Raw genomic sequence first — 14,164 nt, 5'->3', positions numbered from 1 at the left:
TCCCGCGGATGCTTGAATTTAACAATCGAGGGGTCGGTTCGTCGGGTATATTATCCTCCTCACGGTTTTGAAACAATAGATACCAAACATTGTATAATTTTCTCCCTCCCTTCTCTCCTTGTCTTTTTGCGACACCTGAAAGTCTCCCGCAGTTCCTCTATGTCTTCTATTGCCGTGATAAAGGTATTGTCCGTGTGTTTGACTTGTTCATTGGTCACCACTGTTGTGCTACGCTGCACTGGTCATTTACATAAGAAACTCTTGTTATTGCAACGAACAATACGTATAATTTCATACAGATTTGCATCAACAATCCCTTGGTCCTTCGCAAAGGACAAGATACTACCCAGGCACTACCTAATTATTCGGATCGCGAGTTTGCTACTTGTCTAAAATACAATCGTCGAGCAGGGGTAATCTCCTACGACTGCTGCGGCGGATGCTTGCCAAGCACCTTCTTGAAGCTGGACCTCTCGCCAACCTTCTGATAGTATTCGCTTAGTCTTTTCTGATCCCGGAGAGTCTCTAATCCTGTTTCTTCCACCATGTCGTGCAAAACTGGCCAGAAGGCGAAGTCGGGCAGAGCCAGTTCCACGCCAGCGATGTAAGGCGCATTATCCTCAGCGAGGAACCCGTCCCAAACTTCAAGCTCCTGTTTAAGAGACTTCGTGTCTCGTTTGCCGCTCTGAGTTTCCTTCGGAAGGGTTTTCCAGATATCCAAAAAAGCCAGGGCTCGCTGGAAACGAGTGAGCCGAATGGCCAACTCCTTTGGTGCTTGTGGGGTGCTGCCAGGTCTCCCAAGCCCATAGCGGGCATCAATGTACGACATGACAGCCATATCACCTTGAACAGTGGATTTGTCCTTGTCCACGAATTTGACTGACAGATTCTCAGAGTCTGTTGCAGCAGATCCAGTCGTAATGCTTCCCTTTGCGTAGTTCACGCCAAACTCCGCCAGCATCAGAGCAATGCGCATATTGATAGTTGGGTCACTGCATGTAAAAAGGCGAGGTGCGTTGCTTATATGCAGCACATCGAACCCTTTCCCATAATGTGCGTCCCAATCGAATTCGCTTGAGTGATTCTCTGTCCCAAAAGCCTTCAGCAGCGCAACTGCCTCGGTAGACTGTCCGTTAATGACTGCGTGAGCATCCTCAGGGGACTTAGCCTTGGCACCTTGGCCCCATATAAGAGTCTCTTCGCCATTCAGAAACGTCCCTATCTGCCTGAAGGTTAGAGAGATTCGCCCTCCTTCGTATGCAAGTTCAGCCGTAGATTTTTCCTTCTTTGGACGCTTGTCCTGACGGATGGCATGTAGCCACTTCATGTTACTCTTCAAGCCTAGTCGGCATAGAGAATTGTGTGGGAGCCTAGCACGTTGTATCACTCTTTTCGAGGTTGTTGGAGAGGCGACATCCTCCTGTGAAGAGTCCTTATCCCTTCTCTTTGTTCTGAAAGTCATAATTCGTTCAGCACCGAGGCTCACATTGGCGATATAAGAACCTTTGACGATATCCAGGGTCTTGTCGCTGTGCTCGGAGATGTAGTCATTTCCATCTCGGTAGTACTGGATCAGCACATGGTTCAGAGAATGACCCAGCCGTTTCTCGGTCTCGTTTTTTATAGCCAGTACCGTAGGAGAGAATGACAGCAGTGGAGGAGATTCGTCAGATGGATGACGGTAGACTGGGATGCTCCCGTCTGGTCCGATCTCGCCCTGAACAGCAACAAGTCGTGGAACTTGCCCACCCTGGTGAGACATGCGCTGCCACTGAACCTCCTCGCGCAACTTATCGAAGATGCCCTCAAGTAACGGCTCAGGAAGAACATCCTCAATGATGTCGGTATCTCCTTCGCACAGGCCTTCCTGTTGAAGGTTGGCATCATGTTTAGCCGCTGGTTTGTTCATCTCGGGTATTTCCTGTGTCTTGTCTGGTTGTGCTTTCATTGTCTGTGCTTCGTGCTTGCTGGTCGGTTGAGCTGGAGGTGATGCGATGGTCTGTTCTTCTTTCTGGCTTGTCTGGGCTGGAGGCGATGGCTCTATGGCTTGGTCTGGACTTTGCGTGGTATTGTGCTGGGAATCTATATTTGTGCTTTCTTCGTGGTCTTTAGAAGTATGATCCAATAATCCTGAATCTGGTCCGGCTTTAATAGGGGAATCCTTGGCCTTGTTCGACTCATGTATGCCATTGGGTGCCCCAGTAGATTTGATCTGATTAACACCATTTGATTCTGTAGCCTTCGATTCCGGGCTGACCTCTGACTCATGGTGTTCAGCTGCACTTGTCGACAACGCCTTTGGCTGGGGCTGAGTCGGTGTTGATGCGGGGCTTGGGGGATTTGAAGCCAGCCGAAGACTTGTCATGTCCTTGACAAAATCCGGGGTAGTACTCTTCTCGCGGCCTTCGCCTTTTGAAAGATCTGACTTTGCAGTCTGGGATTGTTCCTGGACCTTGGACGAAGATGGGGGCTTTCTTGACTTGGGGGGGTTAGGTTTGGGCTTGGGTTGTATCGCCTCCATGACCTCGTCATACGAAGCAATTTCGCATCCAGTCAGTTCTATCAGAGAGGCTATTGCCGAAGTCTTTCTAGACTCTGATCGGTAACCACAACAGTCGTCGACGATGGTGATTGCCATTCCATGGCCTGCGGCATCAAGAGCTGTGGCATATACACCAATGTTGGTGAGTGATCCACAAATGAAGAGCTCCATGACCATCTTAGCACGCAGTATGCGCAACAGGTGGGTTGACTGGAAGGCTGAATAGTGAGATTTGGTCAACCTTGTGTCTGTTTTAGGCAACGAGTCTTCTATGGCTGAAGCTATCCGGCAGCCAGGCGTGTCCGCCTTGACACATGTAGCAACCTCGTGGCTCAGGAATGCCTCTTCATCTGGCGGGCCATCGGCGTCGATTGGTTGAACCGGGATGTTTGGTCGGCCTCTCTTAGAAGCTCGTGGTGTTTTGGGCGCGATGTCGCTTACAAGGATTTGTTCTTGAAGCACAGGTCGGGTCTCACTAAATTGTGACTGAACCCACACAACGTCACCGACTCCTCGAAATGCCTGGGCCAGCTTGATGGTCTGGTCCACAAAGTCCTCCGGCTCGTGGACAGGTAAAGCTCCATCCTTGGATATGAAGTCATGCTGAAAATCCACACCAATAAGGGCTTTGCGGGTTGTTATTTGAGGGAGGGAGGCTTGGTCGAAAGGAAACATGTTGAAGGTGGTAGTAATACAAAAGGGAACTGACTGTGTCGCTGGCGAAACGAGTTAACACGTGGGTCAATGATACCACCAAAAGTCCAGCCTTCGGTATTTGAGGCAAGATATGTCCATGGACGGGCAGGGTGGGATTGATAGCTTTGGTATGGCGGGCTTTAGGGCCTTACTGAAGTCAAACTCTTTGTGATGCGGCAAGGGAATTGAATAATTGTGCAGGGTAAGGGGCATCTGAATAGGTACCTTTTAGGATTCGTGTGTTCTTTGTGTTACTTGGTGATTATAAGGTACTAAGGTCGATAGATATATCTACAAGAGAATCGGCAACTCAGTCTGCGCTTGTATCGTTTCTGACTCGTACATTTGTTTCAGGTATCATTTGTTTTCAAAAGGTGCGCGTTGTTAGGAGGTGGGTGGTGAGGATAAAAGATCGAAGGGCCTCGAACCGACTAAAGAAGTGCCGTATAGGTAAGCTTATTATTTCTTTGCTGAAAGGGTCCCAGGGTCCTCAATGTACGCCGTACTTGAGTATCTGCGGAAATGACGAAAATTAAGATTGTCGTGATACGCTTTGACGTTGAAGCGTATTAGCTGAGCGAGTACGGAGTAATAGAGTGAGAGCCTGCAGATGTAGGTAATTAATGACCAAGACTGGTGTCTGTGGGTGGTTGATTTATCACTTTGACGGAACCCTGCAATCTGGGTCAAACAACAGCATCAAACCTCGAAATGCAGGGCTCATTTCTTCTCTAAAAGGCTTGTTTCAAAGTGTCGGTCAAAATCGTTAGCAATCCACTGCCACATCTTTCTTGCTTAGCCGATTGGCATGTATACAATCTTATCGACTTGCATGTGAGAAGCTGTAAGACAGCATGGCAAAGCATGGCTAGCATGGGTCACAATGCGTTGGGTTGTATTTGCGAGTTTGGGAATCACAGCGACACTTCAACGACGGGCGGCGATCTTTTGGTCTAGAACCCCATTAATACAGCCATTAATTTCACACACACACACGGCACAAGAGATCCTGGGTTCTCCACGGCAATACCTTTCCTGGTTGATTGAGAATTTAGGATATTCATTCGTGACGTACGGAGTACTTGTCTTCACTAATTAACATTCTATCGACAGTGGGTGTCAACAATTCGAAGTGCATAGATTGTTAGCGGGAACTCGCTGGAATATCCATAAAGGTTGGGCTATCGCGATGCACCATATGTTGAACTTTGCCGCAAGACATGTCCCTAGTGCTAGATTTCCGCAAGCCAGTGGGTTTTCAAATGCCATAAATGATAATAACGGCATACCTGAACAATGGTGAGAGAGCTCGCCATCCTTTGTTGTAGGTGGTGGTTCCCATGAGGACCTGGAGAAACATGCATCCAATATGAGCCGAAGCTTCTCCGAGCGCGCTACTGACGAAAGCTTCCGGCACCGAACTGCTCCAGCTCCTGCAAATATCACAAAGGTGCATTCAGCCTCGTCACTAACGACTCAAGTGATCTCTGCATACCTAGGTAGCCTCTCATTGCCTACACCTCAAGAAGATCTCGATATAACAAGGCGTCACAATATACAGCCTTTCCATGGGAAATTTATAAGACTTTTTCCACTCTTGCACCAACACGCGTCGCCATCTTGTATTTGACAACCTTGTTGCAATGACGCCCAAACGAAGTCTATCGCCTGCCGAGGAGCAACAGCCTAACCCGAAACGCCCTCGCTTCGAAGACTTGGAAAGCGTCACGATGCAGATCGAGGATGAAGAGTCTCGCTCGATTGAATCCTCAGTACCGAATCCGCATTATCAAGCTAGAACGGGACTTCAGCGTTCGATCGCAATGGTTCTCAATCACGATGGGTTTCTAGGAGCAAGCCTCGAGGCAATAGAGAGCTTCACAGGGATGGTAGAGACGTGTGAGTTGCTGACTGCAGCTCCCTGATGGGCGTTCTATAACTAATACACTTCAGATCTGGAGGGCATGATTGAAGCTGCCAAAACCCTCGCACTGGCTGCCCGTCGCGAGCATCCTATCCCGACCGACTTCGAGCATGCGCTACGACGGCACAATGTTAGCGTCTCATCGCTGAAACCGCACCTGAAGCCTCCTGTCTCAAAAACACAACTGTTTCCCGGTTATGTCGATATACTACCCGAGGACCTCGATGCATACACGACCCTACCACTTCTGGGGGAAGAGCTCAGTGGACAGCCAGACAAGGACGAGAAAGATTATGTTCCTTCTTCTTTCCCCGACTTTCCCAGCAAACACACATACAAGTTCACTCCTCAGGAGGATACTAGTATTCGAGACTCGAAGAAAATACGAGAGGAAGCCGCAAGGACGGCCCAGCAGGGTGAGGATGCTCTTAGGCGACTAGTCCGTGCATCCAAAATGCGCAAGCAGAAAGAGGTCAAGAATTTAGTTGAGCGTGATCCACATGGCAAAGAACGGTTTCGTCTATGGGAATCCACGATGAAGAGATTTATGGCAACTGAGGGTAGAGGGGAGAATACCGATCAGATGGAGATCGCCGACCATAGCATGATCGTCAACGGCGAGGCGTTGTTCTCGCGTAAGGAGGTTCCCAAGGCTGGTAAACGTTCAGCTGCCTTGGCAAAAAAGTCGGCATGAACACCAAATAAGTCCAGACAAAGATGGTTTACATGATACCCCGTATATAATACTCTGGCTAGGAGAGCATAAGGCGTTACTAGGCTTACTGCATTATTTTAGGTTAGAAAGGCAATGGAGCGAATGCTGATATAGAACAACACCGAACGAGAACGAATCGAGGCCAACACTGTGCTCCGAGCTTGCATCTCAGCCTTTCTGTGCAAATTCTAAACATGTTTAGAGTGATAGCAACAACGTGACGGCGTTTGAAGCCACATTGTTACTGCGTCGTCTGCGTATGTTGATCCTCAAACTCTCTGGCTTGAACTGCCGACTAATTCGAGTCCCAACAGATGAACTGAGGAGAGGGGGCGTTTTGGCGAGATGGCTGGCACCTTGGAGGCTGTTTCACCTTCGGTTGCCTCGCCGAGAACCACATCGTCAAGCATCGTCAGAAATGCATCTCCTAATGGATACTAGTAACTCATCTCTCATGACGATGACTTACACGAATGGAGAACAACCACATGCCATGTATATGGCAGCCACACCTACGCCACACCTGGATAACGCCACACTGCTCAGAACTGAGGTGGAAAATTCAGAAACCTGACTTGCCTGAGCAAGCTGGTACGTACCTCGTGTGCCTCTCGCACCCCGCTAATGTCGAAGCGGAGCTCAAGGCCCTAACTTTCTGTAATTTTTAACCCACACAAAAAAAAGGGCAGGTACGATTCGCAACCCGCCTTCCCTTCCGACTCGGCCTAGGTTTTGCAGAGCAGCCTTTGATTTCTCTTTCTTCCTCAAGCACCTTGATCCTCTGCATCGCCTCGTCACCGCAAACATGGCCGAACAATTGATCCTGAAGGGCACTCTCGAGGGCCACGTACGTCGATCCCCATGAAACCTTGCTCCTGTCGCTGCCGGCTGCTGCGTCGCGACTGTCGCTGGCTACGACCCGCTACAAATCAAGATGTCTGCAGTTGGCATCGTGGAATGAGATGACCCAAGAGGGAAGAAGGACTGAAGGCTGACTATTTGCAGAATGGCTGGGTCACCAGTCTGGCTACATCCATGGAGAAGTACGTCGAGAACAACCTCGGTCATGCTTTTGCTTCTAGGCCACTAAACTAACATTATTTCTCCAGCCCCAACATGCTCCTGTCTGCCTCCCGAGACAAGACCCTGATCATCTGGAACCTCACTCGCGATGAGAGCCAGTACGGTTACCCCAAGCGATCCCTCCACGGCCACTCTCACATCGTCTCCGACTGTGTACGTCCATCCAGTGCCCCGCCGCACACGATGGCATTTTGGCGGGCAGATGTAATTTAGGACTCGGCTGATTGTTGGAACTAGGTCATCTCCTCTGACGGTGCCTACGCTCTGTCTGCCTCTTGGGACAAGACTCTGCGTCTCTGGGAGCTCGCCAGCGGTACTACCACTCGACGATTCGTCGGCCACACCAACGACGTCCTCTCCGTCAGCTTCTCTGCCGACAACCGCCAGATCGTCTCCGGTTCTCGCGATCGAACCATCAAGCTCTGGAACACTCTCGGTGACTGCAAGTACACCATCACCGAGAAGGGCCACACCGAGTGGGCTTCTTGCGTCCGCTTCAGCCCCAACCCCCAGAACCCTGTCATTGTCTCCGCCGGCTGGGACAAGCTCGTCAAGGTCAGTAAACAAGACAGATCCTGTGACTTCGCCTTCCACATGATGTTTGCAACCCAAGTATTTGCTACTTCAGAGCCTGTTCACGCAGGCCATGAGACCACTATTCACCATTGCCCTGATCCCAGCTTTTGCAAAGCCCTCTGCTCCATTCATCTGCTCATATGCATTGATTTGATTAATTCTGACAATATGTCCAGGTTTGGGAGCTCTCCACCTGCAAGCTCCAGACTGACCACATCGGCCACACCGGCTACATCAACACTGTCACCATCTCCCCCGACGGTTCTCTGTGCGCCTCCGGTGGCAAGGACGGTACCACCATGCTCTGGGATCTTAACGAGTCCAAGCACCTTTACTCTCTCAACGCCAACGACGAGATCCACGCCCTTGTCTTCTCCCCCAACAGATACTGGCTGTGCGCTGCTACTGCCAGCAGCATCATCATCTTCGACCTCGAGAAGAAGAGCAAGGTTGATGAGCTCAAGCCTGAGTTCCCCGCTGTCGGCAAGAAGAGCCGAGAGCCTGAGTGTGTCAGCTTGGCTTGGTCTGCTGATGGCCAGACTCTGTTCGCTGGCTACACTGACAACATCATCCGTGCCTGGGGTGTCATGTCGAGGGCATAAATTGCTCTACCCTAAAAAAGAGGCGTGGTGACGAAGGCGAGCGGAAGAAGGTAGATCATTGGTAGGGCGTCAAAAGGTTGGCTTCCTCGTTTGGTCTTTATTGATGCAAAGGAAGGGGGGCGACTACAATCTGACGAGGGCATAACGCATTTGATGGTTATAGGCAGCCCCTGAAATTACCGGGATTCATCCTTTTGTTCTCCAATAAAGAACTCGAGTTTTCAAAATATTTTCATGGTTTTAAGTGATCTTTCGTCTGTTCTTGGCATGAGATGTGACGTTGTGACTGTGAGACTGACCTTTGGAATTCCAGCCGAGAAGCAACATTGGCCAGAAGGTTTCCATGCATTCACATCAGAACCGCAACCAAGAGCGTCATTGATCAGGAGTAAAGGATACTGGCGTCTTATCCGTCATTTCTAAGCAAAGGTCTATTTGGGAAGTATCATATAACATGCTTTTGTCCTTCTACTCGTCGTAAGATAGGTTGTCTCACTAAAACGATGATGTTCCTGATCCTGTGACTGCTGGTCCACAGCGTCCTCTTCTCCCGAAACATCTGGCGGCTGTTTGCGTTCTCATCCTACCTTATGATTTTACATGAAGGGCGGCAGAGAGAATGGATAGCCAGGGTTCTTGACACGGAAGACGCTCAGCAGGAAGCTGTTGACAAGGAACAGGGCGCCGCCAAACGCAATGACTGCGACTTGTTGAGACTTGGCCTCAGCAATTCGTGGAACCTTGATAGCGAGAGAGATCGCGCAAAACGACAAGACACCGTCTAGAAAGGGCAGTCAGAAGAAGGAACAGGGCCAAGAGGAGAGTAGATGAGACATACAGATTGCTGCCACCACTTGTGTTTCCAAGCCGAGTTGGTTCTGGAAACCGCTCGCGATGTAGTTAACTCCACCACGTCCGTCACCAGTGACGTAGGGAACTTTGCGGATATGGTTGAACATGTGTCCGCTGGTAAACAAGAGAATGGTCATCAAGGACAAGGCTGCCCAGAGGTTGCGGCTCTGCAGAATGTGAGACACATACGGCCAAGCCACAACACCTGCAGTAATAACTCCAAGGACGATGGTTATGGTGATCGCCCAACCCGCATAGTTGAAAGGTCGCTTGACAGCAGGATGAGGTCGGTCGGGCAGCTGACGAGCGAGCCAGGAGTGAACCTTCTCGGCAGTCGGGGGTCTGAATATTGCTTGTTAGTCAGTCGCCCAGAAGGCCCGTGGACAAAACTACTCACCCGGCACTGAAGTCGTATCGCAGTGGCTCTGGCTTTGGAGCAGCATGGGGACCGACAGTGGGCTGGAATAAGAGGAGGACAGGGGCAGTTTGAAGGCCAAGCTTCATTCATAGCGTCAGCAACCAAATTGACACTACAGCTTCCGATCTTGCGTAGTACATACCGACATAAAAATCTCTCTGCCATCAACAAAGTCCAGAGTGCCAAAAATCAGTCGTGAGTTGCCGGCCTTGTCACCCTTGGCCCAACTCTTGCCTAACAAGTCCCATTCAGGTTGGAACTCGCGGCAGAGCTGGCAGGAAAACCGGGCATCGGCAGCGGTGAGGAGCACAGCAACACTGTAGTCTCTTGGTGTAGAGGTCAGGGTTTTATACGTCGATTCCTTCAGCTTGAGCGGTGTCGAGCTCTGCTTGGCATGGAATTCGTCGAACCGCTCAGTGGAGGACTTTTTGGCGGCTGCCACGCCCGTCGCAAGAACGGCAAAAGAGAGAAGTGAACGTAGAAAACGCATGTTGACAAGAAAAATAGATGGAGTTCGTTCAAAGAAGGAGAAAGACGGGGGCCGATTGGCCCGTAAGTAAAGAAGTGGGAGACTGTTGAAGCTATATCTACCACCTTGCTTGCGGAAGCTGTAGCTATAATGCCACTGAAGCTGAGGTGGCCTCTCAATCGAGCAAAGCGCCTTACCTAAGCAGACGTTTCGAGCTGGCGGGGACGTCCGCGGCGTCATTGGACGAATGAGTACTGGTCACGTGAAAGCATTATCGATAGCATCCGCGCTAATCTGGATGCAGCAACATGTTTACGCTTATACCAAGTCGCCAAAACATAGGGTACTAAGGCAGTGCACTTATGTTGGCTTCGGCTGTCTTCCATAACGATTCATCCCCCCTCGACTTGGTCCGCATTGCATGTCAGTTTTTCTTTAGACTCTGCATCTGCCAGGGCTTCAGTATACTCAGCTGTCAGAAGTTGTACCGGTTTCTTTTTACTGCAATAAGCCTGTCTCGTCAACAGCATCACATTGGCAAACATGAAAAGGACCAAGTCCATGGAGGTAGATATGCGCGTGAAATGGCTACTTCAACTGCAGAACTGACTATAGACTACAGCGCGCGGCTCGTATCAGTGACCTTGAGTTGAGACACCAAGAAAATGTCCATCAGATTGACTTAACAGGCCGTGATGAGGAAGCTCGTCTCCTGAAGCTGCGACTCTTAACTCTTCGCGATGAAAATTCATCCCTGAAGGATCGGCTGGTCCAACGAGATGCTCTCGTAAAGCAGATGACGAAAAAGGGGAAAGATGTGCATGTTGAGCTTGCCGAAGCGAAGGAGAAGCTGAAAGCTCAAGAAATGCAGCTCAGAAAACAAGGCAACGAGCTGGAAGGCCTCAAGGTAGGGTATGGTCCACAGTCATCAGAAAGTCCGCCTGACACAAAGCCAGACCGAAATCAATTCTTTGAATGACTTCAGACAAGACTCAAACAAGGTCTTGCAGGAGAAACTCGCCCTTAGTCATAAACTTGACCAGATTCAGCCCGAGCTTGAACGTCTCAAGACGCAACTCGAAAACCATCGCGCCGTCGTTGCCCAGAAGCAGGATCTCGAGCGTCAGCTTAGTTCCATCGAGGTGGAACTCGAAAATGAGAGGCGATCAAAAAAACGCATGCAATCCCAGAATCATGACAATGATCAAGTGAAGGAACAATTGGACGAAGCGAAGAGAGAACTGGATAAGCTTAAGAAAGAACACACCAGAGAGCTACGGGAAGTCCGCGGTGAATGTGACATGCTCGAAGGCCGCGTGGAGGATACAAGAAGCAAACTGAAGAAGACGCAGGGAGACCTCAAGGACACACGAGCTGAGCTCGCGTCTTGTCGAGCTGAACTGGAGGAAGCTCATAAGGCTCTGGCGACTAACAAGACAAGCAAGAAGAGTGTCACGAGGAAGGAACATCCTATTGGAAAGAAGAAAGCCCAGGACCTGAGCATGGAAGACATCAGCATCGGAACCCCAGGCCCAGATGAGGCAACCTTGAGACGGCCTTCCAAGAAACGAGGTGCTGAGCGCGCCTTAGTAGGAGAGAAGTCGACGTTCTCAATCACGCCCTTTTTGAACCGTACCAAGAATCTCTCGGAGAACATGTCAGATGAGCTAAGCGAACTTCACTCACCCACTGGGAAGTCTACAGGCGCCTCGGAACCTGTTGCCTTTCAAGATGTTGCACCAGAACCTGGCGATTCTATGTCTATGGAGCCCATAGAGGAGGCTGCAGAGCCAGATCATCAAGCTGAGGATGATGCTGCACCGGAGGAAGAGGAGCAGCCAAAGGCACAGAAGACCCGGGGCAGACCAAGGAAAGCCCTGGACGAGGCCCCAACAACGAAGAAGAACATGCCGGTTCAGGCAAAGAGAAAGGCCAGGGTAGCCAAGACTTCTAGTAGAATCGAGATGATAGCCGAAGTTGACGAGGCTGACGTACCGGAAACTGAACCTATCGAGAAGCCCAAGAAGGTACCGGGACTGCTGAAGTCGAACCCTGCTACGGCGTCGTTGAGAAATGGAAACGATGATGCAGATACACGCAAAAAGAAGCGAAAAATGCTTGGTGGTGGCAACAAGACTCTGTTCGACGATGAGGAGGCGGAACCAGCTCCAAGACCAGCAAAGATTCAGATGGGGGCCGGGCGTAGGCTCAAGGCACCGCTGGGAAATGTTCGTGGTGCATTCGGTGGAGCAACATTCTCGCCGTTGAAGAAGGACAGGCGAGGAGTGGGAGCCAGTTTCTTACATTAAGGAAAGTGTATGGTTATCTTATTAAGGAGCAGGTGTGGAAATCGCATGGCATGGCGTTTGCTTTTGTGCTGTTTGTTATCTGAAATAGCGGCAGTATTGGGTCAAGGATTGCTCGGTAGGCGCAAAGGTTTTGAATTGAGATAATGACTGTTTCTTATCTGCCTTAACGTTTTGTGTTCACCCATGCTCAGTATTGACATGCACTCTGATTCCATCAATGTTTGGAAGGGTTGAATATATGGCAACATAAGGTATAGGTTAGCCTAGTTCCTTATGCCTTAGCAGGTAAGGTATCAAGGGATCTTGTGAATGACCACTATTTGCTCTCTACAACCAGTAGTAACAGTACTGTGAATAAGATCATTACACCAACCTCCTTATGCTCAGATACTGATATTACAACAAGGTGCCTGCCAGTGTTGCGCCGATTCTAATTAAAGCCTGCCCCCCAACCATTGTATTTGAGGGATAGCTACGAAGAGTTTTATCACCAAGAACGTCTACTTCAACTCGCCAAATTTGATGAACATCCGACTGCTTTCGTTGTTCCCAAGCCTGGGCGGGAAGCTCAGCCCATGCTTGCTTCACTCACGACCATTAGCTGAACCGATCCGATGGTCCTCATCAGGGTCTCGTTGGAAACAGCGACAAGGCCGTGACGCATATGCACGAGGTGCAAAGGTTCAAGGGCTCAAAAGCCGAGCAGCTTTCAAGCTCCTAGAAGTGAATTCTACTCCACTCGTCAGATTACGTTGATGCAAGCTAATATAGTGGCTAGATGGACTCCAAGTACAAGCTGTTCAAAGGCAATGGGCAGACAGTGGTTGACCTGGTAAGTCCAGTTCTCCTCTCATTCTGCTAGCGACATGTGAATCGTTGAGCTCACTCCCGCAAGGGATATGCACCAGGCAGTTGGTCACAGGTAAGGCTCAGTGCCATCGAAGTGAACAGCCTTGTTGATAAATAAAGGTTGCTGTGGAAAGGACGAGACCGCATGGCCGGGTCATTGGTATCGACCTCATCCCAGCCCAACCGCCTCGTGGTGTAGCTACATTTCAGGGCGATTTTCTTTCGCCAGTTGTCCAGGAGATGGTCAAAAACTTCATTCTTGAAAGCCATCAGAACCCATCTATTGGTCAGGAAACTGTGGAATCCGACAGCTCTGTCGCAGAAGAAGGCATCACGGTCGACCGCCCTAGCTATCTCGATATGGAACGACACACGGGGCAAAACGAGCCACCACCATCTGGACTAGAAGGATCAAGCAAGCGCATCGTCGATGTTTGTCAATTCCCTCTTTCTAGAAAACCTTTCAAGATGCTGATGCTCTAGCAGGTTGTTTTGAGTGACATGTCAGCACCCTGGGAGCAAACCACCGGCTTTAGCGTGAAGACATTGAGTAATCCCTATCATAGGTTGATGAACACGAGCGGAAACGGCTTCCGTGACCATGTGGGCAGTATGGTAGAGGCTCCTGAATCATGTCACAAGTAACCTGTACTAACACCTCAGCAAAGGACCTTTGCGCTGCTGCTCTACAGTTTGCTAGCGACACTCTTCGATCTGGGGGACATTTCGTCTGTAAATTCTACCAGGGACCCGAGGACAAGGAGTTCGAGAAAAAATTGAAAACTCTCTTCACCAAAGTTTTCAGAGAAAAGCCTGATTCTTCAAGAAAGGTACTCCCCGAAGTCGAATCATGATGCTCCAGGCCTCGATACAACTTACTGATTCCTTGGGTAGGAGAGCCGGGAAGCATACTTTATTGGCCTACGGAGGAAATCTGGTATTACGATAGAACCCACGGACATAGACGAATAGGTCTCGGTGGATGTGTACAACATGTGTATCTATAGGAATCATGTGGCGTTGGATTTGCCGTCTTATAATCCTTCAAGATGAATGGTGCCAGGGGTGGGCTTACCATCTGCAATCACATAGAAGCGAACAACATCATGACGGCAGTAATGCGCGAGAA

At 49.9% G+C, this 14,164-nt stretch overlaps 6 protein-coding genes across 6 annotated transcripts; 4 read left to right on the top strand and 2 right to left on the bottom strand.

Moving 5' to 3' along the window:
* Nucleotides 1-421: 421 nt before the first annotated feature.
* Nucleotides 422-3,217, bottom strand: FPRO_08170 (uncharacterized protein; the record flags this gene model as incomplete). The annotated part of the gene is made up of 1 exon (XM_031233693.1): nt 422-3,217. The coding sequence occupies one exon, from the start codon at nt 3,215-3,217 to the stop codon at nt 422-424; it is 2,796 nt and encodes a 931-aa protein (XP_031083505.1).
* A 1,664-nt stretch (nt 3,218-4,881) lies between these two features.
* On the top strand, nt 4,882-5,856 carry FPRO_08171 (uncharacterized protein; the record flags this gene model as incomplete). The annotated part of the gene is made up of 2 exons (XM_031233692.1): nt 4,882-5,137; nt 5,192-5,856. 2 exons carry the CDS (start codon nt 4,882-4,884, stop codon nt 5,854-5,856), a joined length of 921 nt encoding a protein of 306 aa, XP_031083504.1.
* An 826-nt stretch (nt 5,857-6,682) lies between these two features.
* FPRO_08172 (putative CPC2 protein) lies at nt 6,683-8,138 on the top strand (the record flags this gene model as incomplete). The annotated part of the gene is made up of 5 exons (XM_031233691.1): nt 6,683-6,724; nt 6,883-6,920; nt 6,987-7,113; nt 7,198-7,515; nt 7,713-8,138. 5 exons carry the CDS (start codon nt 6,683-6,685, stop codon nt 8,136-8,138), a joined length of 951 nt encoding a protein of 316 aa, XP_031083503.1.
* Nucleotides 8,139-8,734: 596 nt separating this feature from the next.
* Nucleotides 8,735-9,898, bottom strand: FPRO_08173 (uncharacterized protein; the record flags this gene model as incomplete). Its single annotated transcript, XM_031233690.1, has 4 exons — nt 8,735-8,919; nt 8,977-9,332; nt 9,388-9,488; nt 9,551-9,898. 4 exons carry the CDS (start codon nt 9,896-9,898, stop codon nt 8,735-8,737), a joined length of 990 nt encoding a protein of 329 aa, XP_031083502.1.
* Nucleotides 9,899-10,420: 522 nt separating this feature from the next.
* On the top strand, nt 10,421-12,186 carry FPRO_08174 (uncharacterized protein; the record flags this gene model as incomplete). The annotated part of the gene is made up of 3 exons (XM_031233689.1): nt 10,421-10,444; nt 10,500-10,784; nt 10,834-12,186. The coding sequence occupies 3 exons, from the start codon at nt 10,421-10,423 to the stop codon at nt 12,184-12,186; spliced, it is 1,662 nt and encodes a 553-aa protein (XP_031083501.1).
* Nucleotides 12,187-12,964: 778 nt separating this feature from the next.
* On the top strand, nt 12,965-13,889 carry FPRO_08175 (uncharacterized protein; the record flags this gene model as incomplete). The annotated part of the gene is made up of 5 exons (XM_031233688.1): nt 12,965-13,018; nt 13,082-13,108; nt 13,156-13,467; nt 13,522-13,645; nt 13,699-13,889. The coding sequence occupies 5 exons, from the start codon at nt 12,965-12,967 to the stop codon at nt 13,887-13,889; spliced, it is 708 nt and encodes a 235-aa protein (XP_031083500.1).
* Between the last annotated feature and the right edge of the window lie 275 nt (nt 13,890-14,164).

The sequence above is a fragment of the Fusarium proliferatum genome (assembly GCF_900067095.1).
Source record: "Fusarium proliferatum ET1 genome assembly, contig: FPRO_scaffold007, whole genome shotgun sequence".
Lineage (NCBI taxonomy): Eukaryota > Fungi > Ascomycota > Sordariomycetes > Hypocreales > Nectriaceae > Fusarium > Fusarium proliferatum.
This window is presented reverse-complemented; position numbering and strand designations above follow the sequence as displayed.